The 27866-nt window shown below is 42.2% G+C and overlaps 2 protein-coding genes and 1 long non-coding RNA gene across 4 annotated transcripts in view; 2 read left to right on the top strand and 1 right to left on the bottom strand.

Moving 5' to 3' along the window:
* The window catches only part of mdn1 (midasin AAA ATPase 1), a 67949-nt gene extending 44010 nt beyond the window's left edge, over positions 1 to 23939 (top strand). Inside the window, exons 65-102 of one of the 2 annotated variants that reach the window (XM_046060146.1) lie at positions 577 to 856; positions 998 to 1236; positions 1596 to 1691; positions 1913 to 2007; positions 2579 to 2703; positions 2867 to 3019; positions 4029 to 4138; positions 4260 to 4333; positions 4441 to 4624; positions 4775 to 4919; positions 5225 to 5371; positions 5459 to 5585; positions 7351 to 7456; positions 7615 to 7730; positions 8586 to 8990; positions 9090 to 9316; positions 10046 to 10183; positions 10400 to 10590; positions 12181 to 12342; positions 12558 to 12695; positions 13330 to 13465; positions 13916 to 14088; positions 14290 to 14421; positions 14565 to 14700; positions 16125 to 16429; positions 16518 to 16679; positions 16974 to 17075; positions 17167 to 17365; positions 17482 to 17655; positions 17767 to 17924; positions 18133 to 18222; positions 18921 to 19036; positions 19881 to 20055; positions 20330 to 20403; positions 20598 to 20712; positions 21198 to 21264; positions 22605 to 22747; positions 22829 to 23939. In XM_046060146.1, coding sequence (XP_045916102.1) covers positions 577 to 856; positions 998 to 1236; positions 1596 to 1691; positions 1913 to 2007; positions 2579 to 2703; positions 2867 to 3019; positions 4029 to 4138; positions 4260 to 4333; positions 4441 to 4624; positions 4775 to 4919; positions 5225 to 5371; positions 5459 to 5585; positions 7351 to 7456; positions 7615 to 7730; positions 8586 to 8990; positions 9090 to 9316; positions 10046 to 10183; positions 10400 to 10590; positions 12181 to 12342; positions 12558 to 12695; positions 13330 to 13465; positions 13916 to 14088; positions 14290 to 14421; positions 14565 to 14700; positions 16125 to 16429; positions 16518 to 16679; positions 16974 to 17075; positions 17167 to 17365; positions 17482 to 17655; positions 17767 to 17924; positions 18133 to 18222; positions 18921 to 19036; positions 19881 to 20055; positions 20330 to 20403; positions 20598 to 20712; positions 21198 to 21264; positions 22605 to 22747; positions 22829 to 23014 — 5901 coding nt within the window. In that variant the 3' untranslated portion in view covers positions 23015 to 23939. Of the gene's footprint in view, positions 1 to 576; positions 857 to 997; positions 1237 to 1595; positions 1692 to 1912; positions 2008 to 2578; positions 2704 to 2866; positions 3020 to 4028; positions 4139 to 4259; positions 4334 to 4440; positions 4625 to 4774; positions 4920 to 5224; positions 5372 to 5458; positions 5586 to 7350; positions 7457 to 7614; positions 7731 to 8585; positions 8991 to 9089; positions 9317 to 10045; positions 10184 to 10399; positions 10591 to 12180; positions 12343 to 12557; positions 12696 to 13329; positions 13466 to 13915; positions 14089 to 14289; positions 14422 to 14564; positions 14707 to 16124; positions 16430 to 16517; positions 16680 to 16973; positions 17076 to 17166; positions 17366 to 17481; positions 17656 to 17766; positions 17925 to 18132; positions 18223 to 18920; positions 19037 to 19880; positions 20056 to 20329; positions 20404 to 20597; positions 20713 to 21197; positions 21265 to 22604; positions 22748 to 22828 lie in introns of both variants that reach the window. The other variant, XM_046060145.1, reaches the window with a different exon arrangement.
* On the bottom strand, positions 145 to 755 carry LOC123977456. Its single transcript, XR_006826678.1, has 2 exons — positions 569 to 755; positions 145 to 486 (listed from the first exon to the last, which is right to left on the bottom strand). It is a non-coding gene; the product is annotated as an uncharacterized LOC123977456 (long non-coding RNA).
* Positions 23940 to 24863: 924 nt separating the features above from the next.
* The window catches only part of lyrm2 (LYR motif containing 2), a 5778-nt gene continuing 2775 nt past the window's right edge, over positions 24864 to 27866 (top strand). The window contains exon 1 of the mRNA XM_046061301.1: positions 24864 to 25022. Coding sequence (XP_045917257.1) covers positions 24978 to 25022 — 45 coding nt within the window. The 5' untranslated portion in view covers positions 24864 to 24977. The remainder of the gene's footprint in view (positions 25023 to 27866) is intronic.

The raw sequence follows: 27866 nt of genomic DNA, 5'->3' as shown, positions 1-27866 counted from the left end.
ATAATTAAAATCAAAATCAAAGTATTTAACTGACATGTTAGAGTCCTCTCCGAAAGTATTGGAACGGTGAGGCAAATTCCTTTGTTTTTGTTGTTCACTGAAGACATTTGGGTTTAAGATCAAAAGATGAGTATGAGACAAGAGTTCAGAATTTCAGCTTTTATTTCCTGGTACTTACATCTAGATGTGTTAAACAACTCACATCTAGAAAGACATACTGATGATGGACAGTGGTGGGGCTAAAAATGTATTTGTAGAAAGTATCCCTCATCAAAATTTCAGATTCTATGGATGGAAATTTCCTCCTCAGGTCCCTGCTGGAAGTTTACATTTTGGAATGACCATGGCTGGAGCTGGGCTAAATAGCTCATAAATAAAATGCAGCAGGAATATCAATCCGGAAACATCAGATACAGTAAAAGACTTGGTTGTTTTCATTTAGACCAAAGACCTACATTTAGACATGGCCAACCATCTCTTCAGCCACTGAAGGGACAAAAATTGTACTGTCTTGACAAAAAACATTCAAGTGTCTTTATAAATACTAGCTCACTGTATGTGTCCATACCTCATCAGGACTTTGCAGACATCATGTCCCAAGCAAGTCTGGAGGGTCCAGCAGACTCAGGACTTGAGGAAGAGAAAGCCCAGGACGAGTCCTGTAAGAGCAGCTTCCCATCTCCAGCTGCCATGAATACAGTGGTCCAGGTTCACCAGCGTCTGTGTCTGGGATATGCCAGATCCCTGTGGTACCAGAGCACAGTTCCAGCCAACAACAGTAGAGAACACATCAAAGCCCTGATTTCCTCCTATCAGATCGCTACTCCTGTGATGTCACGCTTCTATCATCTGATTGGTCAGTGTCCTTGTTTGCTGTCACTCATGTGCAACAGGAACATTTTTCATCATTTTGTAGCAGCACAGCAGACATGTCATCTTGTAATCATCATTGTTTGCAGATGCAAAGTGGATAATGACTCCTGTGTCCTCCCCTCAGATGCTGAACTGGACCAGCAGCTCACAGGCAGTGAACTGCTGCTCTCTGCCCTCCTCCAGAACACTGTGCAGGGCTCGAGCGGTCCCGATGGTTTGGCCGTCACCTCAGAAGGACCTTATGACTTCTACCAGCAGCCCAACGTGAGCGAGGCCCGGCTCTGTCTTCCTGTCCTGGAGCAGCTGAGTGTGGCAGTGAAGCAGAGACTGCAGGAGTGGCCGGAGCACCCGGCTCTGGAACAGGTCAGTTACCATTTGTTAGCAGGTTGGTGTATTTAATCAGGACAGGTACTGATAAATCTTCCAAACCTTCATCCACAAAAAGCATAACACTGGTGTTAAGTAGACATAAACTCAAATTAAAAACTGTATTACTATCTACTGTGTATCTGCCAAACTGACATCCATCTAGAAGTGTAAAGTTATACCATCTATACACAGTGTGGAAAAGCAGTAAAATATTCCATGTGATTGCGCCTGTGGCCTGTAGACAAATTATGTTGTCTCCTGCTCCTTGCTTTAGTATGGACTCTTCAGATAAGTTGTGTGACTTTGGTCTTGGTTGCTATAATGTGTAATCCTGCCTCTGTGTTGTTTTCTAGCTGACTGTGGTGATGGAGAGGATCATGGCCTTTAGCCTGGCCAGTCCACTGGCCAAGTTCCTCAATGGTCTGGAGATCCTGCTCAGTAAAGCACAGGTGAGCTGTCAGCAGGATACCTCACGTGCTATGCATGGCAACATTAGTGTGTTTCAGAATTCCATGTAGTGCTGGTAGAAGAGAGATCAATAACATTTTAATAACCATCTTAATCTATCAAGTAAAAATACCAAAAATCTGCCAGTTGTAGTTTCTGAAATGTTAGCGTGTTGCACAGAGGTGAGCTCTGTGTGATTTCTTGTCACGTCTGTTCTCATCAGGACTGGGAGAATAACGCCAGCCGCTCAGTCTCTCTGCGGAAGGAACTTGAACCAGTCACCCAGCTCATTATCCAGTGGCGCAAACTGGAGCTCAAGTAAGACACAGAGAGCTCAAATCCATCCAGCAGCTTGTGCTACTTTTTAGATGGAAAAAAAGACAACTTTTACAAAACCAAACAAAGAACCAGATATTGCAAAACAAGAATAAATCAGTTAGTTAACATGGTTGCATTAACATACATATCAATTACATAGTCTGCATTAAAACATTTTAAAGTCTTATGTTGTAAGAAACTTACTCAATCCTGGGTAGAATAAATTATGGCCATGTAAAGGAAGCGCATTCTGACCGTTGCCATCCCAGTGTGTTAAGAAAGTTCTCTGCATCTTGTGTTTCGAATGTGCGCTCTGTGTCGCCTGTCGTCCTGTTATTCACGGGCAGTGTAGCCGGGAAGCACATGTTAAAACCAACAGAATATAGAAAAGTATAGTAGGTTTTCCCTCCATGCCCTCTTTCAGACTGAGGACACAAAAGTACTTTTTAGAAAACTGGAATCCTCAACTTGTCCTGTTTTTCTCACCCAGGATATAAGAATAAGAAAGCTATTTCCTGCTCTGGTGTGCAGAATATTAATGTGTCCTGTCATTCTTGTGTGGTGCATGTAGTTGCTGGTCAAGCAGTCTGGACAACGCAATGAAGCGGCACACTGAGAAATCAACCAAACACTGGTTCTCTATCTACCAGCTAGTAGAGAGATATCTGGAGGAACAGAGGACAGATGCTAATACAGGTACATACACAATGGCTCTGGGTGTGTTCTTTACTTGGCTGAGTGAAAACGTCAATCTTGATATGTCTGAGAATGAAAGAATTAAATCAGTTTTGCAGACACAAACTGTAGTTAGGAAAATTATGAATACTGCTAGGACTTCTTGTCTTTCTGTCCTCTCCAGATGAGGAGGTGGAGCACCTCTCCCTGTCCTCTTTGTCCTCCACCCTCCAGGCCTTTATGGAGGGCTCCACCCTGGGAGAGTTCCACAGCCGCCTGGCCATGCTGCTCAGCTTCCACTGCCACCTCCTGCTGGTCTCCAACCAGCCTGGACAAGGTCAGCCATCACTACTCTGTCCTTTACAAGACAAGTCTATCTTAACACACACTCTCATGCCCTATGTGCGTTGAAAGAGTAATTATTAGTACACTGTAGTAGATTGGGGACAAAATCCACAGTCCTCATTCTGTGGTGCTTTTTATCAAAACCAACCTTTAACTTTAATATTACCTACATTGCAAGCAACGGGTGCAATAGTGAAGGTCAGTGATGGAGCACCTGGTTTCAGAGAAGTGCAAAATATTCTTTTTACCATAGAAATGATCAATTAAAATGTTGTACATAATAAAGCACATGATACCTTGTAAGTGTATGAAAGGATTGTTTTCCAGTCGAGCCAGACCGATAAATCGCTGTGTCGACTGATATGAGCTAATAGCAGATATATTGCTATCTGTGTTTGAAACAGCTGATTAATGACAATTAAAAAGAAACCGAGAGACGGATCCTTCAGTCATGTCCAGCAGAGAGCACTGTGCTCTCCCCTGTGTGTCTGTCACTCTGTGTCACACATGCACGTATATCCTATGGCCTTGATGATTTTTGAAAGAGCGATGAAATCTAACCCCCATTTCCGGCTCGGTACCTTTCATACAGCGCAAATTGGCGGAATTATCCTGAAAAATAAGGCAGTGTAAAAGCGCCTTTTGTCTCAAAAGTAATTGAAAAGACTGTTGCAAAACAACTACTGGAAACCGTGGAAGCTAATGGCACTCTCGCCCCATCACACCACAATGGTTCTCGCAAACGGCATTGTACTGAAACTGCTCTGCTGAAAGTCACTAACGATATGCTTATGAATGAAGACTCTGGCCATCAGTCCATTGTCTACATGTCATGCATCAAACTATCTCAAGCATACCTAAACTCAACACTGAGATGGAAATGACCATCTCATCAGTGCAGTTTAATCGTTCCTAAAAACATCCGATCTAGTATTTGTTGCTTTTGGCTGTGAGAGACTGCAGCTTTGATGGTAACTGTAAACTCTTTCCTTATCTTACAGAGTCATTGTCCAGTCTTTTGTGGAACCTGCACAAATACTACAGTCAGTTCTCCGACTGCATCCAGACCAGAATTAGTCAGCTCAGACAGCCCATCGAGAAGGAGCTCAAGGTTTATACTAGTGTCCTTTTTCATTGTATACCAGTACTCTGAAACCTTGTCTGTACATGTCAGAGTAATACAGCGCATACACATTCTTAAGTTGCACTGTGGTGTGAATTGTTGTCCTCAGGACTTTGTCAAGATCTCCAAGTGGAACGATGTCAGCTTCTGGTCCATCAAACAGTCAGTAGAGAAAACCCATCGGTAAGCTATCACTGCGACTTAGTGTCCCACCCAAGGACTCTTTGACAGGACAAATAGCTGTCCCGCACCCAACGTTGTTGTGCCTACAGTATATTGTTTTCTCTCAGGACTCTCTTCAAGTTTGTCAAGAAGTTTGAGGAGGCTCTGAATGGTCCGAGTGTTCCCGCCCTGGTGGAACAGGGAAGCAGCGCTAGCTTGGACAGTGTAGATGCCAACCCAGAGGAAACACCCATCCATCGGGTTCACCAGGCACTGAAGAGCACCCTGCCTGGGAAGGGCAGAGATCTGCAGGTACGAGTCTCAAAGAGTGTTTCTATAGTTACTCTTTATCTCAAATGAATAATCTGTTTTTGTTCTTTCTGATTTTCTTCTAATCTCAGTTATTGTTGTGTGCTTTATGATGATAAATAATGAATGAATAACCTAAATTGCACATTTCAGGATGAGGGCCCAGATGAAGGAGTTGAAGCTTCATCGCTACAGGGACGTCTGCCTGTTCTGGCCAGGAAGATGAAGAAAATGTGCGCACAGCTGCTGAAGAAAAACCCAGTTCCTGAGCTGGCTGAAGACCTGGACTACTTCACTGGTGAAGAACTCGTACACAATAGATATCAAAGTTATTCAGACAGACTGACGTGATATTTACTGAGCATATTCAAATTAAAAGGATTTGTTGTTTGGCACCGCCTTCAGGATGATTTACCTTTTACTATTACTGGTCTGTTTGTCCATCACTTTAGTCCTGAAATATCACTACTATTGACTTTAAATCTCGCATCATCATTAGGCCAAACCTTTAATTTGTCCATTTCTCTATGACCAAATACCTGCAAAACCAATGGCATTCCCATCAGCCCCGATTCTACTTGTGCTTACTACTTCTTTTTTCAGGCGAGGTCATCAGCAACCTGCGGGACCTGCAGGGCCTCACTATTGACATGTCAGCAGAGAAAGAGAAGCAGAAGGCTGAGGTCAAGCACATCCTGCAGCAGAAGCAGAGAGCTCTGTCAGACCTGTTCAAGATGCTCACAGAAATAGGTGAGTTTTCCTCTCTGATGTACAGGTGTCACGTAGAGATTGAAGTCTCAGAAAGAAAAAACCTCTCTCTTTATACCCCCCATTAAGGTCTGTCATACCGTAAGGGCCTGACGTGGAACAGGACAACTGACCCAGAGAAAATCCTCTGTATGCAGCCACTGGAGATGAGTACCGCTCTTTCTGCTGTCAGGAAACAGGAGCAGGCCGAGAGTCTGTAAGTAGAACCTGTTCATAGATGCACTGAGTGACTTTGTATTTATTCTGGTTATTGATCCCGTTTCAATTGTGCCCTGAATTACACACATGAAGTTAGTAGAAATTGTGATGATGTAAAAGAAATTTTTGTCTGTCAAGAACGTTACAGTTTGTTGTAAAACAATAAAGTAACATTTAGTTTTACATAAAAATCGCTCCATGAACTACATCTTTGGTGTCACCATGTTAACGCTGTAATGCTAGCCAAAGTTCATTGCTTGATTTCTACTATTTAGGTGGCTTAGCCATGTTCCATGCACAGATGCATCTCACCAGATGTGTTTAATCCATTGACTCTTGGTCCCTTCATCCAGTGAAGTAACGCAATTACAGTAATGTATTGCTTTTTGCTTAACACCGTAATATAACGCATTACTAAAAAAAACTGTATTATACCCGTTACAATCTCAGTAACGTGCGTTACAAGGCATTTTAAGCCGAAATTAAGTGGTGTTTTTAATAATTCACCAACCCCAAGAAACATTTCCGCAGCAGACATACAAATCCATGAGTAAAAGAGTAATGTTACTTCCTGCTGCCGAATCCGACAGTGGAGATTGTAGCAGGGTGCAAACTACGGGGGAGCTCAGCTCCTCATAACAAGACGGTAGCTCCTCTGATGGATCATGGGTAAATATATTTCTGTAGGCTGTGTGTTTGTGCTGTAATGAATTACTTTCATGATCAGAGAGGCTGCTGTCGGTTCATCCTGACTGATCCTGTCGGGAGTTTCGGGAGATTCAATGCTGCTGTGCCTAGTGCGTAAATGCACACAGCATCTGTCTTAATAGGGAAAGTGCTTGTTTAGGTACTTAAGGGTCAATAAGTCGGCCATCTACCAAGAATCTGGGTGTGATCTATGACAGTACTTTTAAAAATCTGTTGTTTCTCCCAGCTGAGACTGTTGGCTATAGTCAAGCCCCACCTGAAAGAGTAATCCATACATTTATAACGTCTCTAGACTAGACTAATGTAATTCTTTATATGTTGGAATGGATCAGTCATCTCTTCATCAGTAACAGTTAGTCCAGAATGCAGCAGCTCGACTTCTAACTGGAACTACCGTGTCCGTTATGTGTGTGTACTATTACATTACATGTTTTAGCACTTATCGTTGTCAGAATTGCAAAATGAAAAATTTAATTCTTTATTAAATGCACATTCTAGCTTAATTAAATACACTTAAGGGTTTTTTCACCACAGCCTTATTTGGTCTGGTTTGACAAGGAAGCTTATGTAGGCAGACTTTACAAGGTAGATTGATTTAACATTTCACAACACAGGGTTGTATTATGAGATTAAGTTGTAGTTCCCTTTATGCTTCTCAGAAAAACAAACATTATATACAGAAATGATATACACTAGATGGGTGAATAACTAACAAGTCGTATAAATAATTTAGTCAAAAAAGTGATTTGTGATATTGAGCTATTTAGGTTAAATTGACTTGACTGAATAATTAGTATGATACAAAGTTGAATTCATTAAAACACATTTCTCAGTTCAATACATTCAAAGGTTTTTGTACACATACAGTCATGGTCTGCTGACCAGCGTGGTAGCTGTTAGTCACTTGTTTCCAAGGGAGACATCACTGAATTAATCTGGTCATACATTTTACAGAGAAACCAAGTTTAATGCTAGGTAAATCCTAAGTAGTGGACATCTCTAGAATATGTATTGTGTACTCTCTGAAAGCCTTCTCTGCATTCTTGATATTATAGGTTGTTTACAGAGTTGTTGACAGCTTGGGATGGATGTCAGAAGTACTTCTACCGTTCATGGGCCAGGAGAACAGCCCTGCAGACGGCTCTTCAGCACGCAGCCAAGGTGAGACACATGTACTGATTGTCTGGTGGTCCATAATATAGCACTACTCTTACAGCTCTGGGTATTACAGATGAAGAGCACATTTTAGCATCTGCTAAAGTTTTAGCATCTTTAAAGTGTGTGTGTGTGTGTGTGTGTGTGTCCTTGTTTGGTTGTAGGAGCTGGGTCTGGGGAACATAGAGCGCTGTAGAGGTTTCTCCTCTCATCTTTTCAAGCTGCTCCTCAGACAGAGGGGACGACTGGCCAAGCTCACTGAGCAGTGGATCCATCTCAGGTCAGTCTGCAGCCACACGACTGTGTTTACAAGACATAGTATGGAACAAAAGAACTGGGGTGAACGTTTGGTTTCAGAAGTGGTTATTTGATCGTATGTCCATCTTTGACCTCTTCGGCCCTGTTTTTTTTTAAATTTACAGTTAATATTCTTCAGGGATAAGACCATAACGGATGTAGCTCTTTGTAGCAAAGTGTAAGATTTTAATGAGTAAAACAAACTTGGTGGGGTAAGGTGGCACATGTGTCCTTCATCCTCAGGAAAAAATAAATAAAATGAATAATAATATTAATGCTTCTGATGTAATGGTGTCATCTTGTTGACAAAACAATTTGATGATGATTATTATTATATTGATCCCATTGGGGAAATTTCTTTTCATTAGTTTGCCTAAATAAGGTGATCAGGGTCAGCTAAAAAACAGCAGCCAGAGCTGACCTGTAGCTGGGAAGAAAATTTCTTTGACTGTCTTTACATTTTACATGAAGGAAGATGTGAATTGTGAAAAATTAAATTCAACTTCAAACTCAATAAAATAAAATCGTACACATAAACATCATCAAACATACACATTATAAAGTGTATTTTTTGAGTTCAGCATTTACATCAACATTGAGGTCATTTGCATGTTTGGTTAATTTTAGGGATTTCATCTTAATTTGGGACTGCAAATGAGAAGTTTTAATACAGGGAGGGATATTAGCTTTGTACATGGAAAGTGTTAAAATTTAGAATAGAAAAGTTGTCTTTGTCATTATCTTGCATAGCACACTGTCACTTTAAGTCTTGAAACGCATAAAAATACTTGCATTTTAATAAAACTGTTATCTCTTCTTGTCTCATCACCACTCCCAGGAGGCTAACAAACAGCCTCCAGGACATTAAGGCCCACCTACAGAGCCACAGTGAGGACCCAGGCTGCACCCTCCCTCCACAGGCCTCTCTCCAGGGTTGGGTCAGCAGAGGCCAGGCGCTGGCTGCCCAGTGCACCACGCTCCTGCAGCAGCTGGCCTGGCTGCTGCAGTGTTGCCCGGAGGACCTCCAGCAGAAGGAGACGAGCAGCTTCAGGCAGCACACCCTGAGGTGCCCGTCCCCGCTGGCAGCACAGCGCCAACCCCACGGCTGTCTGATTCGAAGGGGAGACGCTGCCTGGTGCGGTCTGAACCAGCGCATTAATGCAATGTTGAAGCAGACTCAAAGCCTAAAGGTGGAGCTGGACAATGTGGCACAGCAGACCTCTGAGAGAGTACTCTACGCATGGTAAAACATAATCACGCAAAAGTGTATTTAAAATCTGATATAATAGTAATAAAAGTATTTTTTATATGTATATATTAACAGCACTGTTATTTTTCACAGGAACCATTTTGTTACATGCAGTTCAGCCTTTGACCAGCTTGGAGCTGTAGTGGCTCAGATGCCCAGCATGGAGCAGCTCTTCACCCCGGCCATGTGTGTCGGCAGTGCAGACAGCCAGCCGGCCATCCCTCAGAGCCTGCAGTATGTCAGAGGACAGGTGGAGGCCAACATCACAGAGTTCACCACCTGGAAGGCCCAGCTGTTCTCCCCGGGACTGCAGTACTCAGGTGAATGCACTGACCAGTTAGCCTAATACTGACATTCCTTTTGATAACAGTGTATGCCTATTCATATCACATTATAAAGCATTTTATAATGACTAATAAGGAAAAGTATCGTAATCCCTGCTGGTCACTCACTGATATATTTTTGGCAACGATCAGGTAGTGAATTATAAAATCATAGTAATTCATACCAACCGTTTTTTATAATGCCTTATAATCGCAGTTATAATGCATTATAATATGATTGTAAAATTGTCTAAGGGGTCATTGGGTGCTTTAAGTAGAGTAATGGATTTTCTGAGGTACATGCAGAAATAATACATTACAAGCTGGTTATAAGCCTGCAGTAGGGAATTATTTTAAAAATTAAGTTTCATATTTGCTGAAATTGTCAGTATATCCTGACAGCATTATATGAGAAAAATATTAAAATAATAGAAATAAAAAACCACACTGCACAGCCCCCCTCCTCATGCATGCGCTCACTCAGTCAAGCTCAGTATCTTCAGCTCGGCTTCAGAAGTTTTGCTAACACAAAATCTGAGAAACAACCAGCAGAACGAAAGAACTGCTCGTCCCTCCTTTGCTAACAACAGCGTATAGTACAGAAAGTGTGTGTGAACTTGTCCCGGCTCCACACAGAGCTTCAGGGTCATTATGTTCAATGGCATCACTAGAAGTGTTAGCAAAGTAACCATGGTTCTAAAGTTCCTCTTCTTATTTCCCTAACAGATCAGCAGCCTGCCTTCTGTACAGAGTTCTCTGCTGAGCTGGAGACAAACATCAACACAGTGCTGTGTGCTGTCCAGACACTTGTGAAGAGAAGGGAGAGAGAGCAACAAAGAGATCAGCATGGAGACGCCAAGAGAGGTGAGGATGATGCATTGCTCTCTGCATGGCTGGTGTACTTAGAAGGGAACAAATTCAACCTCCAGTGTAGATAAATAAAACACTGTCTAGTAGCAGTCTTTGGTCTTCAGATGTTCAGACGTTCTGCAGAAGGTGTCAGGAGCTCAAATGTGTGCCAGCCGAACATTTACCAAAAAAACTACAACCAGAATCTCTGTTGTTATGGTGATGTATCAGAGGGAGCTGACGAGGAGGATGAAGGGCCTGTTGAGAACCTGCTGAAGCCCGGTCACCTGACTCAACTCCTGGAGGAGGAGCTGACAGCTGAGGTGGAGGCTCTGTGTGTGGGAGATGTTAATGCCGGGCTGGAGAGGCTGCTGGTCAAGCTGAGGACACACACAGACTCCTGTCAGTCACCACAGCTCCAGGTACCAACAGCAACTTGCATATATGACGTCTACAAGACTTTACAGCTGCACTTAAAATAGATTGTATTGATTTGAAAAGTCACAAGCTGTGACGATGTTTTTTACAGATGCACGGACTTCCTACTCGACCACAAGCCCATTTTTTATATTCATTCTTATCTAAAAACCACACTGCTATCATGTTGGCCAGTTCATATTACAATTCCAATCCAGGGCTACATTCTTTAAATGTGGCTTAGCTTATCCAAGTTTCTATGATGTTAGTCAGGTAACCCACCTGCAGGTTGACCTGTTTATCCTTGATGATTAATAACAGTGCGCTATTTTGAAGAAGAAGAATAGTTGAAACCACGATCAGCTCTCATCTGATTGGCGGAGTGCTCAAGTCACAAATTCTATTGCATGACAGATTCTTTCAGGCCTTTCACTACACAATCTTTGAAAAGAATTTATAAAAAATCTAATTTAACTAAATCCATTGTTTCAGTTCAGCTGTAAAGGATTTAAATCTCTGATGCAAGTACATTTTATAGACCTCACATCCCCATTGTCATTCATAAATCACCAGTGCTAGCATTGGTACCATTAATAGCAACCAGATGACTTTTTTTTTTAAAGATATTTTTTATTTTTTATTATTATTATTAATATATTTCTTTGGTATATTTCACTTCTACTGGACAGAGTGAGAGTAAAGATTTGGACAGGAAACGGTGAAGGAGAGCGGGACATGAGAGGTCGCTTGATTTGAACCAGTGACATTGATAGTAACCATCCGGCTGCCGAGGCTCTCCACAACCACATGATGTTAATTGAATTTATAATCTCCCAATAAATCTGAATCAATCAGTCTTTTAAGTGAACTGAACTTAAAGCAACATTATGTAGTATTTTTATCATAAAGTAACAACTTTCAATATCATTTTAATGGTACAATGACCTGTAATAGGGAGAATAGTGTCTCTGTGGTTACCACTCTGGGCCCAGGGTGCACTGTGTAACAATGAAATAATGAATATAACCCCTGGCGGCTGTTCGGCCAGTGTATGAATGTGTGTGACTGGTGAATGCAGATGTAGTGTAAAAGTGCTTTGAGCGGTCGAAAATACTAGAAAGCCGCTATACAAGTACAGAGCATTTACATTACTCTGAAATGGTAGGTGCGCCAATCACAAATCTTACATTGTTGCTTTAACTCTATGCCCTTTTTTATTACTTTTATTACATTAAACTGTGATAGTCTCTCAAAAAGATTTCGCTGATTTCCCCATAGCGCTCATGTTCTTATTTAAAACCATAATTATATCAGCTTATCAATTTCGAGGAACTGAAAAGTCAGGGTTGTAATCAAATCATCAATATTCAAATCAATCTAACTCTATCATACAAATGAGATGTGGCTTTAAATCTCACAAAAACCCACACGTGTGTTAAACACTTTTTGTTTTTTTTCCAGTTTGTGGGGAGCTCATTATTTCAGAATGGGGCATCGTAGCTATTCATGAATTGTACTGTGCCATCATGCAACGCCATCAGCATCTCTCCTTGTTGCGCGTGTGTGTGTGTGTGTGTGTGTGTTCGTTCGTTCAGGAGGTGAACAGGGCTTGCAGGATGATGGTGCGTCTGGAGCCTCTGCTGGGGATTTACTCTGACCTGGTGCGTTACTACATGGCTGTGTCACTTGGAGCGCACAGAAGCACAGGCAAACTGCTGTCTGTGCTGGCCAGCATCTTCACAGAGCTCGCTCAGAAGGTACAGACACGACAACGGCGACTCAGTCTCATATGTGTGTGTGTGTGTGTGTGTGTGTGTGTGTGTGTGTGTGTGTGTGTGTGTGTGTGTGACACACACACACACACACACACACACACACACACACACACACACACACACACACACACACAAATACAGTCATTATTAAGTTCAACTAAAAGCAGTGACTAACTTCTTGTTGTGGCCTTTATCAGGGTTTCTGCCTGCCTCAGGAGCTGATGGCCTGTGGAGATGGAGAAGGTGCCACAGAGTTTCATGACTATGAGGGCGGTGGTATAGGAGAAGGCGAGGGCACCAAAGACGTCAGTGACAAGATTGAGAATGAAGATCAGGTGACGGAATATATGAGATTTTACTAATATGAACATTTTTTGCTAAATAATCTTAACTCAGGGTCTTATTTTTCGATAAAAACCATATATACATGACAACCGACAGGACATGCAAGTATTTCCCAGTAGCTTATTTGAAAATCGTGTTAATGCATTAATTAATAGACACAGACTATTATTTAATTGCACGTTAATGCAGTTTTAAAAAAAATATTATTATGAAAGTCCGATGCTCACTGGCTCTGAATCCACATACAGTCAAACCATTAACACAGGAGGGGTGGGATGTTGATCAGCCACCCAAACAAGCAGCGGAGGGAGGCTTCAGCAGCGTGCAGCGATTCAACGGCAGGTGCTCCGTTGAGAGTAACCATGGCAACGGCTTCTATGCAATCACAATGATTTGTGCTGCACGTCGCGTACAAAAAGTTCAAGACAAATGGGAACACACCCGCTTGTCGCTACACCTTGTGCTCAACCACTTCACCTCACTCTAACAGGGAAACTTGCTACTGAACAGACTGTTTCTGCTGCTCCCTGATAAAAGAAAAATGCTTCTGCTGATACCTGTTCAGAAAAAACAGGTCATCAAAATCGATCATTTGACCAACATGCTGCATTCTTCTTCTTGCAGGTGGAGGACACTTTCCAGGAGGGTGAGGAAAAGGAAGAACAACAAGAAAAAGGGAATATCAAGGCAGAAGACGAGGCCATCGAGATGTCAGAGGATTTTGATGGCCAAATGCATGATGGGCAAGAGAATGAACCAGGTATCTTGAACTGTCTGTAGCTAATTGATTTCTTGACTTTCTTGGCTCTTACTTGCTACAGTATCACCATCCTGATCCGTTCACACAGCCGGCTACAGTTGCTCGAAGCTGAGAACACGCGTCCACATGTATGCATCCGCCACAGATTTCAAATTAAAACACCAATCTTCACCATATTTGGCAACAACTAGCTAGTGTTGCAATGGCTGTTCCTATGGTGAAAAGATACTTAACTTATACTTAATAAGCTTCTTCATACAGATTAGTTAAGTTAATTAAATTATTCTTCACAAAAATGTCGGCACAAGGTGATCGCAACCAGCAGATGTCAGCCTACACAAACACAGCACATTCCCACTTCCAGTGTAGCCAACACGTTAAAAGATGAAATATTTCTATCTAGCTACCTGGAATCACCACTGTGGATTTTCTTCTTTTAATCGTTTGCAGGTGAAGATGATGAGTCGTCTAAAGAGGAGGAGGAGGAGCTGGATAAAAAGATGGGTGACCTGGGTGAAGGACAGACAGACACTCTGGATGAAAGAATGTGGGGGGATGAGGAGGAGGAGGAGGAGGAGGATGGAAGTGACAAGGAGGAAGAGTCTGGCCAGGGCATGGACCAGGTACAGAACACAAAATAACCACAAGGCTCATGAAGAAAACATTTGAAAAACATACACATTTTGAAAAATATTATGTGGAGTATCACTTTACATGAACTGAAAACCTGCCCATCAGATATTAAATGATTCACCTAACAATGGCTGTTAGATACCACTTCTGTCACTGTGCCCTAATTCTCTGTCAACACTGGACTTTCTTAGGGTGAGTCAGAGTTGGTTGCTAAAGATGAAAACTCAGATTCTGCAGACCCCAGCAAAGATAAGAAAAACCAGGACCAAGACGAACAGATGGACGAGGAGGAGAAAGAGAAAATCCATGAACAAGGAGATGAGGTAATCTTTTTACTAAGAAGTGAAGAAATTCCCAGATAGCCGTCCCTGCACACAGTCCCGGAACTAACCTTTCATTACTTTTGTAGGTTTAGTATCAGATATTTCTTTTGCTGTTTCTGATCTGTGCTCTTTCTGTTTCCCAGAGGGAGTTTGATGAGAATGAAGTGGACCCCTACCATGGTCAGCAGGACAAGAGACCTGAGCCTGAGGCCATGGATCTGCCCGAGGATCTCAACCTGGACCAGGATGATGAAGCTGGAGACGATGGAGAGGGTGAAGGTGACGGTGAGACCTGCCACTTAATAAACAAATGCAAAGCCTGGTGTTACTGTCTCCAAACAGAAACTGTAACAGTGTCTGTAATATGTGGATATGCGTCCTCAGCACTCAGTTAATGGTGGGGTAGTAAGGTACTATGAGCTGTTTAAGATAAGATGGTGCCTGACCATTAAGAGCTTTGTAGGTAAGAAGAATGATTTTAAATTCTATTCTGGATTTTACTGGAAGCCAATGCAGAGAAGCTAAAACAAGAGAAATGTGATCTCTTTTCCTGGTTCCTGTCAGAACACGTGCTGCAGCATTCTGAATCAGCTGAAGAGTCTTAACGGACTTTTTCGAGCAGCCTGATAATAAGGAATTGCAGTAATCCAGCCTAGAAGTAACAAATGCATGGACTAGTTTTTCTGCATCATTTTTAGACAGGATGTTCCTGATTTTCGCAATATTACGTAGGTGAAAAAAGGCGGTCCTTGAAATTTGCTTAATGTGAGACTTAAACGACATGTCCTGATCAAAGATAACTCCAAGATTCCTCACAGTGGTGCTGGAGGCCAGGGCGATGCCATCAAGGGAAACTATATCTTTAGATAATGTGTCTCGAGGACTTGGCCTCCATAGTGCATTATATACTGTTGCAAGGACCAATTATTGATTATTCTATGTAGTATTATTTGTTAACACTTAAGAACTTTCAGTGTTGGACTGTTGATCGGACAAAACATACAATTTCGAGCCTCTGGGAAATAGTAATGGGCATTTTTCGCTGTCTTCTCACATAAATGATTAACAGAATAGATTAATCGATAATTAAATCAATCATTTGTTCCAGCTCCAAAGGAAAAAAACAGCAAATTCCCATAATGAAAAACAGAAAATGTTTTAGATTAAAAAAAAAAAAATTAAAAAAAAAGTGACACTTTTTTGTGACAGGACTGTAACAAAGATGTATTTGTCATTTTTTATTAATCTGCTGATTTATTTTTTCAGTGAATCATCTTGTCTACAAAATGTGAGGAAAAAAGTGGGAAAAAGCCTGTCACTGATTTCCACAGCCCAGAGTGATGTCTTTAGAGTACTGTATTATTCTACCAACAGTCCAACATGGAGAGATTCAGTTTACTGTCTTACGCCAAAATGGCTTAAATGATTAAGTGATTACCTAAAAGTTGACAGTTATTTTACTGTTTAACTTCCTATCAATGAACTCTTTCAGTCCTGGTAGCGACACATAATTAGCTAAAAGTGTAATTTTGAGAAGCTGTTATAGATAGAGGCTATATTTAATTTGTGGTAGTAACATAAATTCAGCCCTTTAACACTAACTGTGAAATACATGATCCTGTTAAAATAAAGGCCATGAGCAGGTGTCTGTTTTGGCGTTTAAAGCAGTTCAGTAAACTCTTACAACATTTTCTGTTCTTCAGAGGAGAATCCATTTGACATCGATGATAAAGCTATGGCCCTGGATGAGAAGGAGGACCAAGAGAAAGATGGAGACGAGGAGGAGGAGGGAACAGAGAAGATGGAGGAGGACCACATTGACCAACCAGGAGAGGAGAACAGTCAGGAGCCCAAGACTGTAGAGGAGGAGGAGGAAGAGAGGGAGGGAGGAGGAGAGAAAGAAAAGGGAGACGAAGAGTCTGCGGAAAAAGATGAGGAGGAGGAAAGAGGAGAGGAGGCGGGAAGAGACAAAGATCTGACTATCCCAAATCAAGGTCCCACACCAAAGGTGTGTATGTCTAAGAACTACTCGACTTGTGTACTATGTGATGAACCCGGATGGTTTGTTATGTGTGTCACTGTTGTAATTCTTACAGGAGGAGGATGAGGAGGAAGGAGCAGGTGAGGATGATGAACAGCCTAAGTCAGCTGAGAGGAAGGAGCACAACACAGACGGTCAGACTGGAGAGCAGAACGTTCAGAGTGATACAGCCGTGGAGCTGGCAGGAGAGGCATCAGAGAGAGACCAAGCTAAAGAGGTACGCTTCACTTTCACTCAGCACTGACCTGCCTGAGGGCTGTACCAGCAGCTAAGACACAGCAATGGAAGAAAGTAGTGCTGACATGGTTACAGTTGTCAGTGAAATACGCATTATAAAGGATCTGACATTACCTTAAGATGAACAATATAGACTGTAAGATAATGGGGAAAATGGGCTATATCTGTATATTGTGCATTATTTAAAATGACAAAGGGGTTATTTATGTTTATCCACCCTCACATTTCCCCCATAGAAGATAAAATAAGTATTTCCATTTTTCTGGTTTGCTAGGAGCATGGGAGCGGAGCCGCTGATGCCAGCCAATCGGAGGGCCACCAGTCAAAGCTGACAGCAAGAATGGCTTCACAGACACAGACTCGGAGCAAGACACAGGTATGACTGGCCTCAGAAAAGCATTCTGATGAATCTCCACCTCCCTTTTGTTTTTCAGTCTATCTTATAAGTTTTTACTGAACTGTTGCAGAGCTTCAAGAGAAAACCTGGTCAAGCAGACAACGAGCGATCGACAGGTGACTACAATGAGTGCGTTAATAAGCGTCTGCGTACAGTGGAGAGCAGTAAGGATCGCACCGAGGACAGCAGGCAGAGCGACGCCCAGCAGGAGTCAGACCTGTACGAACACATCAAACAGGGAGAGGCGGCCTACGACGCTCAGACATATGGTCAGTCATCACCTCCATAATATGCAACAAACACTCCATGAGAGTGGAAAGTCTTTTCAGTAACACTTCCTGTGATTAGGTTTTTATTAGATCTTTGCTGCTCTTGCTGTTTCCAGATGCTGCCAGTGCAGACCAGCAGAAAGCAGCAGGACCTCATCAGGACCAGGATGAATATCGGAATGATGACGATGTTGCCATGGAAACGGAGGACCAGGAGGAGGACCTCCAGGCAGCTGAGGTCCAGGAGCTGAAGCCTGAGCAGCTAGACTCTACCAAGGCCTCCCAGAAAGGTGACACATCTCTTCTTATCCTGCCCATTTGGACTTTGAACAGAATTTCTAATTGTGGCTTTGTGAAACTTGCACATCCCCTAACTTCTCCTTCCTCTTCTTCTTGTGCAGGTGTAGACAGTGGCGAGATGGAGGTGAAGAAGCAGGGAGAAGATGAGAAAGAGGAGAGGTGGAGGGACCGGCAAAATCCCAGAGCGGAAGAGCGAGCAGAGAGAAGCACGGAATCCACAATTCACACAGTTCCTGAACTGCTGTTGGACACCATGCAGGTAGAGACCTACTATCCCATAGACAAACATCTTTTTCTTCTTCTATTATTACTTCTCTGCCTTGCACAAACAAGGATAGGGTTTCAGGACAGGTATTTAGCTGCTGACAACTCTGTTTTTCTTTCTGTTTCTTTTCCACAAAAGAATCCTTAAATTCTGTTACATTATCAAAGTCAGACCTTAAAGCTGTGTGTGGTGGTGTTTGCAGAAAGCAGACAGAGACCCAGAGGAGATCAGGAGGGAGATGGAGCTGCAGCTGGAGGCCTGGCAAAAACTGCCTCCAGGAACTCAGGAGGAGGTGAGGCTGACCCAGGAGTTTTGTTCCAAATGACTCTTGCTCTCTCACACTGGGAGTAGCACAATGCAAGTTCCACATAGAGATGTAAAATAATAGTAATGGTAGTGGTAATAATGCAAATATCAATAAAAATAGTAATAATAGTGAGAGCAATAATAATAACTGACTGAAGGAGAGAGCCGAGAAAGCACAAAACTACAGGAGAGGGTAGAAGTCGAGTTAGTAACATGCATTAATAAAAAAGAATGCATACAGATGGAGAGAGAGAGGACGAGAGAGGAGCTCAGTGCATCATGGGAAATAGTTAGATATAATTGGGTATCATCTGCATAACAATGAAAGTTTATGGAGTGTTTCCTGCTAATATTATTTAGTTCTGATTGTATGAAATTATGATGATGCTTTATTGTCAAATGGTTTCTTGCATCAGAGCAGCTCCATTTGCAACATCACCGCTAAAAAAAATCATCAATGCCTTTCAACAGATGTCTGGGATTGACCTCTATATTTAGTTTTAGGATTTACTGGAGTACAAAAGAGTGTTTCAGTCTCATCTTATTTAATCGTGAAAGCCTGTATCTCTGGTTACATGGTAACAGTTTGCATTCAGAGTTCAGGGCATGGTGTGGGTCAGCTGTGCCCTGAACTCTGAATACTGGTTGTTACTTGTGACTAATGTGTTCTCGTCTGTGTTGTAGGAGAATGCAGCAGCTTCTATGTGGCACCAGTACCAGACTCTGACCTCAGCACTGTCCCAGCAGTTGTGTGAGCAGCTCCGCCTCATCCTGGAGCCCACACAGGCAGCCAAACTCAAGTCAGGACCAACACACTCAGTATTTTACATGTTTTAATGGAAGTTTAAAATGATGCAGTATGGTGAAAGACACATTTGCGGCACACTGTTCCCATGACCTGTTAACCTTGCTTAACAGGTTGCAAGTTACTGTTCAACACATTCTCACTCCTAACTCGTCATATATGGACAGTTGGTCCAGACCACTTGGCGTCGCTTTTTAACGCCCTGGGTACCCCTTTTTTGGACGTGTAGGGCTCCGTGGTCAAGTTAGCAACAATGATAATATGCATCCTTCGGGTTGACTTTTAAAATAAAAGTAGTGGTTTACTTGTGAAATGGCGCAATTTGGATAAGTTTAGGCACCAAAAGTACTTTGTTAAGTTTAGGTAAAGATCATGGTTTGGGTAACTAACGTTACTTGTGTAACTTATGCAATCTACTTAACATAAATAAAAACATTCAATGTTGACTTTTTATTTAACACAGGGAATGAACACTTGTTTCCTGGGTGAAAGTCTGGTTTCTGGGCCACCCATTGACCCCAATCACCTTCTTATTGACTTTTGTATTAAATATCCTACACCTACCTTTGGTGTTCATAAATTACTCTACAGTCCGTTGAGCTATGACGCTAAGGGGCTCCCCAGTGCGTTACAAACTGACTGTAGCGGGTCTTGACATACACCCATGTGTGATGACTTGGGAGCGAGAATGTGTTGTACTGTTCTTACCTGTTGTCTCCATATTTTGTCCCACGTGTTGAAACTGGGAGGCTCATTGGTTATCAGTGCTACTGCTGTGTTACAACAGAGAGATAAATGCACACAGTGTTGTTAATGTGGGCTGTTCCACTGCTCCACAGAGGTGATTACCGCACAGGGAAGCGTCTGAACATGAGGAAGGTGATCCCCTACATCGCCAGCCAGTTCCGTAAAGACAAGATCTGGCTGAGGAGAACCAAGCCCAGCAAAAGAGAGTACCAGATCTGTCTGGCTGTGGACGACTCCTCCAGCATGGTGGATAACCACTCCAAACAGGTAAGAAGTGTCCTGTTATGTAACCCTACAAGCAGCTTGTGTAGCTCTTCCTATGGCATGTCCACAGTCACAACGGTCAATTAAAGAAAGAAGAAACAACCAAATCATGATCACTTCTCATTGGCTGGGAAAGTCCTTTCACTCTTTGCACTGTGCTAATCTCTTTGGTAGGAGATTAATAATTAGATAAAGTACTATATATATATATATATATAAAAATTACACACACACACACACAAATAAACTACTGCTGTGTCCTGTCTGTGTGCTGCAGCTGGCGTTCGAATCCTTGTCAGTGATCATCAATGCTCTCACTCTGCTGGAGGTCGGACAGGTGTCTCTGTGCAGGTAAGGTGATGCATGTACAGTGTGATACAATAAAGATAGAAAAGAAGAACATATTGTGCAGATACAATTATAGAGCGAAGTATCAAAAAGATTTAATACACTGAATTGTTGTTGAATTGATTGCTTGTGATATCAGACTGTGTAACCATGTATTTAAAGTGAAGCTAACATTTAACGCCTGCTCATGTGTCCAGTTTTGGCGAGCAGGTGCAGCTGCTCCACCCCTTCCAGCAGCAGTTCAACAGCGAGTCAGGAGCTCGGGTACTCAGACTCTGTCAGTTCCAGCAGAAGAAGACTAGAATAGCACAGGTGGGAGCTTTTATTTTCTGTCACTTTAACCATGAAGCATGAATTATTAATGTGTGTATTCTGTATGGCGGTAGAAGCCATTAGTCAGGGTATATTATGTGTTATTCCTGAGTTATATTAGTAATATTACACTTAACAAGCTTTGCTAAGTTTTGATTAATCTGATAGATCTATGTATCCATGAAGAGAGTGCTTTATATAAGACGGATACAAACAGACAGAAGGTTTTCCTTAATGCTGAAGAGAAGAGTGATGCTGCAAGTAATGAATCAAAACCATTTAATGCTACAGCTGATAAAACAGGAATCCATTATGTCAACCACAGGTCTGTATGCAGTGTTAGCTTTGTAGCATGTTTAAAAAGTATTTCTCATTTAACATTTTGTTTCCCAAATTCGTATTTCTTGATCTGAATTTCCTTTTATGTGATGACGGATGTTAAAGGGCATGTATCCTGACCCTCTCTTCATGCCTCTCCTCTGTAGTTTTTGGAGACCTCAACAAAAATGTTTGTAGCAGCACGACAGCAGATTCCAGGATCTATGAACTCAGGTAATTGCTCACACTGCATATGTAAGTGTCAAACAGAGTAGCCAGCTCAGTAAGTGTACCCTGTGCAGTTTGGTAGTGAAAGTGAAATTCTTGGCCCCTCGCTGTTTTTTCTAAGCTCCAAGCAAAGTGTTCGGGCCAGTACAGCTTGAATAGGAACATAAGAGTCGGAACCATCATGTGACCGTGTTGCATGGTGATGAACATGTGAACTGGTGTGTGTGTGTTGTCTTGTAAGAGATGGGCATCATATCAAGCAAATCACTGAAGACAGTCTCCCACACAAAATATGAATTTGAGAAGGAAAGGATTGATTGGTTTTATATGTATAGGCTAGTATTTGCAACCAATGGCAGACATTAAATAAAATGAGCTAATTAACAAATGTACTGTAAATGTCTAAAACATTTATATGTAGAATGACAAGGCAAAAACAGTCAGAATCAAATGAAATTGCTTATTTTAGCAAAATAAAATTACAGGACAGTAAATCACTGATACTGAAGTGATTTATTTCACACACAATCCCCACAGGACAGCCAAATGTAGACATTCGGAGCTTTACTAACGTTAGGCATCAGATTAGAGTTTTTCCACCAGCTGGTTTAAACACACGGTTACTGTACTCTTTACCTCAGTTCTTTCTTCCTGGTACATTTATAAAACAGTAGCTGACCAACAGCGTTTGCATTTCACTGATAGATTCTGATAACATGTTGTATTAACACATTTAGACGCACAGCATTCAGTTGCATTATCTCTGCCTTCGCTGTCCTCTGTCTAATCTTATACCCGTGAACAGGCTGTTGCATCTTCCTCTTCCTGGTCTTAGCATTTGGTAGTAAGGGCTGCGTAGACGTTCATATGGAACAGACCAGTAGGTCTGGAGAGAATTGGGGTTGGCCCGTGTCGCTCAACCTTCTGCCAACTTTTCCATCAGTAAAAAAAAAAAAAAGTAAAAGCTAAGGAAGGTGGCCCACTGGGAATTGTCCCGGTATTCCAGATGGCCAGACCGCCACTGGTTTGACTACTTCAAAATTAACCATATCAATGGGACTATCTTCGATCGTTGATTGGCCACTTCCCTTAGACATGGGAAGAACCTGCACCAAGTAATTGTAATGCAAGCAGTTATAGTAGCTGGTTTGGTTACAAACTAACTAGTAGTTACTAAACCTCTAGTGTTGACTTAACACTCTAACTTAGAGAGAACAGGGAAGCAGGCTGGTTTCACTGACCTGCAGTGATTGAACGTCTCACCTTGCTGCAGTGAAGTAGAAGTGTAGAAGTAGAAGCATTACTAGTCTCATCTTGTGATATTCCGCTCTGACCTCCCTCCACAGAGACAGCCCAGCTGCTGGTCATCATTTCTGACGGCAGGGGCTTATTCCTGGAAGGGAAGGAGCGGGTGATGGCAGCTGTGCGCACAGCACGCAGCGCAAATGTGTTTGTCATTTTCATGGTGCTCGACAACCCCAACTCACGGGTAAGTGAAGAAGAATGTGACCTTTTTATTTTCCAAGTCTCCAGATGCAATGTGAATTTAAACACTGGTGCTGTGCTGCAGGACTCCATCCTGGACATCAAGGTACCCATATTCAAAGGGCCGGGAGAACTACCAGAGATACGTTCCTACATGGAAGAGTTCCCCTTCCCCTTCTACGTCATCCTGCGAGATGTCAATGCCTTGCCGGAGACCCTGAGTGACGCTCTCAGACAGTGGTTTGAACTCGTCACGGCAGCAGACCTGTAGACCAATGGGACTCCATCTTTCACAGGAAGGGAGGAGTGGGCAGCAACCAACTGCACAATGCCACTCTGCTGCTAGCCTCCCAGCCTCAACGGAAAAAAATGGATTTGCCGCTGTACATGTGCCTTTATTTTCTTATTTTACTGTAGATTTTAGTAGTTTGATAGCACCCTTGGCTGTTTTGTCCTTGTTATCAGGGGAATTATTATTTCTTTTGTAATGTAACGAGGATTGCTTTAACTTGCACGTCTGAGATGAAATGATAAAAACAAAAATGTGATTCCCTTAGGTGTGAAACACATCAGTGAAGAGTCAGTAAATACCTCTGTCCCCCTTGTACTATAATCCCTGACATCATGTTTGTGTGGATGTTTTAGTCAGTGCTACGAGAGCCATCAAATCATTGATTATCAATGTGAACAGCAACAGATGTAGAGCAGACGGAGCAGTTTTCACAGAACCATTCCTAACTTCATGACCTAACAGTAGCATGTGGGTGTGGTCACGACTGACATTTGAAGGATCTCAAAAATGTGCCTTGGAGAGGACAAGTGCATTGACTCTCACGTCACACCTGAGTGAGCTGTCGGGGTGATGGGTCAGAGGCACGGTCACCGCTCTCATGCACTTTGAAGCACACTGACTGCAAATTCCAGTTCAGAATTTCTTTTACTGGTTTAAAGACACAAATTTGCAGTGTTCATCTGCCAATCACACCGTGTGACTTCTGCTAAATGAGAGCTCAGCGCTCAACACTATCTGTTAGGAGGTGTTGATAAAATGTGCATTGAAATGTTTATCACATCTGTTTTGAAACGTGGACTTACATGTAAGCAGACATCTGTCATATTAAGAGGTTGTTTCTTCATTGCATCCGTCTGTTAAACCATGAGATGAATGATCCTGACAATAAACAGTTTACAGGGTTGCTCTGCCTGTGCTCACCTTTTCAGACATTTTCAAGAAAATCCTTAAGCTATTTTGTGATACTAATTTTAATACCAATATGGTAGATTTTATGTTCAAATAATACACTTTTAAGCCATTTTATGTGGAAAGGGGGGGAAAAAAATCTTGTTTCAGGCTCAACTCTGCAAGCACAAAACGATGAAGCAAAGTTTAACCTGCTGAATGTTCATCATGCACAGTATATATTTCTGACAAAAGCAATTTGTCTTATCCACTCAGTGAACACTTTCTATTTTTATTAAGAAGGCACATATCATTTTGTGTAGTAAATCCTACTGTAGTTCCCATGGAACAAATAAAGTAATAGAGGGTAAAGAACAAAATTCAGGATCCTGTACTCCAGCATTCTCTGTGGGCCCCTCCCTGCAGCCACAGCTATTCTTTTGTCTTTATGGGCCATCTTTAGGCGAGGGCTCAGTATACTCGGCCCCCATTTTCAAGCCAGTTCAAGCACTGAAAATAAGGTTTTTGAAAGTTTAAAAATACGGGAGAATCTGGGTAAAACGGGAGGGTTGATGGGTACGGGAGTCCTACGCCCCCAGGACAAGTAATATAACATTAATGATGACTAGGTTGCTTAGTAGGATGACTATGGACCTTGTTAGCGTAAAAGCAATGTCATTATTAAATATAACTTAATTATCCAGCTACAGCGTGCCAAGATGTCTGCTGTGGAAAGGGTCTTTTACAGACTGCTGTCCTCCGCTCCACCAGGGGGAGATAAAGTAAATAGGACAGTATAAATGTCCCCCGCCTATGAGGCTCACAAACAAGAAAGCTGTTATACAACATCTGAAAAATATAGGGATATATGATAGGATTTGTGTTTATCTTTATTTGTTTATGTATTTATTTAATTATTTTTGATAATATAAAGTAGTCCCAACGAACATGCTATGTTCTCCGGTACAGTAGGTGGCGGTATGCACCTTGAAAAGTCTGGGTTGCAAGTTGCCATAAAACCAAAGAAGAAGAAGGCTGACAGACACTGTTAGAGATGGCGGTTTCAAGGTTCCCGCAGGCAGCCCTTTCTTTAAAGCAGGTAAATCTACACCAGGGGAAGGAAATGTTTATCGACAAAACCTGAATTGGTTGACAAGACCTAAGAAACACATCCGGTATGCTAGCGCTGTTACCGAACGCTACATCTGTACTGCTAGCTAGACTTTGACGGATCCGTTTGTCCATCATTAATCATTTTTACAATTCAAGAACGTCTGTTGGCTTTTTGCAACTCTGTCCAGTGTAACGTCAGAGTCAAGTAACTGGGTTCAAATGTTTAAACAGTTAATGCGCTCAGTTATGTGTTTCTCCTCTGTTTTACATGAAGGTTAGAACTTGAGCTAGGACCACAGTGGTTAGCAAGCTAGCGCTCTCTCTCTCTCTCTCTCTCTCTCTCTCTCTCTCTCCAATTCAAATTAGCTTTATTGGTATTGTATTGTAAAAACTGCGGCTTAAGTCAAAACCGATATTAAACGAGTCCAAAGTATCTTAACATTTAACATTGAGGGCTTAAGGTAAAAGGTCCCACAAGTGTCCAACCTGTCTTGTTACATTTACAGGTTAATGACAGAGCAGTGTTTAGATTTGTCCATTGCAGAGACATGGAAACAACACAAAAAGAAGACCTGCAATGTAAATAAATGTGCATCGGTGAAGAAAATTTCTTCAGGGGGAGGACCCCCCACTCATATCTCAGCATTGACTATTTCTGTAAAATAGTCTTCTTGTGACCACTAAATTGTGTATGGTTACACCCCTAAACTGAGTCCTTATGTCCCCATAACTTCAATAGCAAATTCCTAGCTGCGCTGGGTTTATCATATAAAACACTCAGTCAGTCCTTTAAGGTATGACAGGCTGATAAGTGACTGAGAAAATCCAGCTAATGGCACTGCAGAGAGCCAACATTTATTTATAATTTAGCTTAAATGTTATTGATTTAAAGTGTGTGTGTCTTGTTCTCAGATGCAGGTATTGTAATGAGCTACTATCACATCTTTGACAAAGGTTTCACTTTTTTTTTTAAGGTACTTTATTGTCACTTACACAGTCATGCAGTGAAAAAAAACACCTCAAGCGAGCAGTGGGCAGCCACTGGGCCACAGGGACCACCTCCAGATCTGTGCCAGTGGCACTGACTGGAGAACCTAACATGTTCTTGATGCACCTTCTTGCACTGAGGCCACCGTGCCAAGATTGTGCAATTTTAAAAAAAGAAAAAATAATAATAATAAAAGGCTAGGTGGAGATGGGCGTGTATCATTCATGGAACTCTTGCATCAGGTTTTTGAATGTCAGACATACTATGTGGGAGTTGCAGGCCACAATGCGTTTATCTTGATTATAGCGCCACCTGCTGGTGGACATACTTTTTGGCGTCGGCCGTGTGTGCATCATTCTAAACCACCCTGTGAATTTCACTTACATAACTTTTTCAGTTTAAACTGCAGTATGACTTTTACAAAGAGAAGGAAACAATATTGGAGCGATTTCAGTAAGGTTTACTGCACCGCCACACTGCCCTGCATGCATGCCCCCCAGACCGCTCGGACTTGGATCCCCAATAAGAATAGTCACTATATGGCAAAAGGGGACTTTACAACAACAGCTTTACATTACTGAGCTGCAAAAAGCTACAAGCCCCCCTTTGGTTAACCTGGACCCTAATATGAGATTTAGCAGGTTTGTTGTGGTGCATGCTGTGAGGGGTAGTTAAGTTACTTTAGTCAGCCATAACGTGGCTTGATAGGCATTCCTGTGCATTCAGACCAAACGCAAGGTGTGCATCGGGCGCAGCGTGATTACATTCAAAGTCAATGCAAAGATGCAGAGAGGGGGGGCAGAGTCTCTGCTCGTCAACAGCTGCTGAGCTACAGGGAGCTCTGGAGGAGAGAGCTGGGGCGACACCAGAGCTTTTGGACACCTGCATTCAGACTGGATTCTGCTCTGATAACTTCTCAGTTAATTGCTTTTTATTAAATTAATTTTACTTAAAGAGGTCATATTATGCAGATTTTCACATTCATCATTTTATTTAGGGGTTGTACCATGTAAACCTATACATGGTTTCATTTTCAAAAAACACCATATTTTTTGTCATACTGCACATTGCTGCAGCTCCTCTTTTCACCCTGTGTTGAAGCCTTCGTTTTAGCTATGGAGTGATACATCTCACTTCTTAAAGATCGTTGTTGGGAGTTGCACATGTGCAGTTCATAGTTAAGGACTACTAGCCAATCAGAAGCAGAGAAGGGCGGGTCCTGAAAAGCCGCTATACGTTCATAGACAGTATATTACTGGACGAAGCCACCCCGCTGATTTGAATGGAGAGCAGTGAAGTCGGTTTTGGACCAATAAAATACTACAGGGCCTCTTCCTGTTGGCACCAGCATCTACTGTGCACGATCGTGCTGCATGACCGTTGTTTAATGACGTAGAGCAACTGCAGAAACAGTAATTCTGATAGCTGCGCCAACAAAAAGTTTCATGGCTCAGTGTGTTTGAGGCAGCTCGTCTCTGTTTAATCAGCCCACCTACAAGGCTCACCTACCAAACACCAACGCAGCGTCACTGATGGCCGAATGTTTTTAGATTGCCAAAAGTTTATCATCTAAGCAATACGGTTATATCTCCTGTGCGACGGGCTGTCACAGGGATTTGATGTCATTTTTGGGCCTACATGGAGCCCTCCATACAGGCTTTGGTTGGCTTCACTGTTCCAACTCTGGCTTACCCCCTTGTATACGTTCCCCTTATCAGCTTGGCAGCATGGACTGCAGCAAGATTTTCAGAGTGGTGATTTATTAATCTGTAACAAAAGTATCTTTCATCCATAAAGTTTTAACTGAGCTCTGTCTCTACATCACAGTAACAACTTTATGTC

The sequence above is a fragment of the Micropterus dolomieu genome, linkage group LG10 (assembly GCF_021292245.1).
Source record: "Micropterus dolomieu isolate WLL.071019.BEF.003 ecotype Adirondacks linkage group LG10, ASM2129224v1, whole genome shotgun sequence".
NCBI lineage: Eukaryota > Metazoa > Chordata > Actinopteri > Centrarchiformes > Centrarchidae > Micropterus > Micropterus dolomieu.
This window is presented reverse-complemented; position numbering and strand designations above follow the sequence as displayed.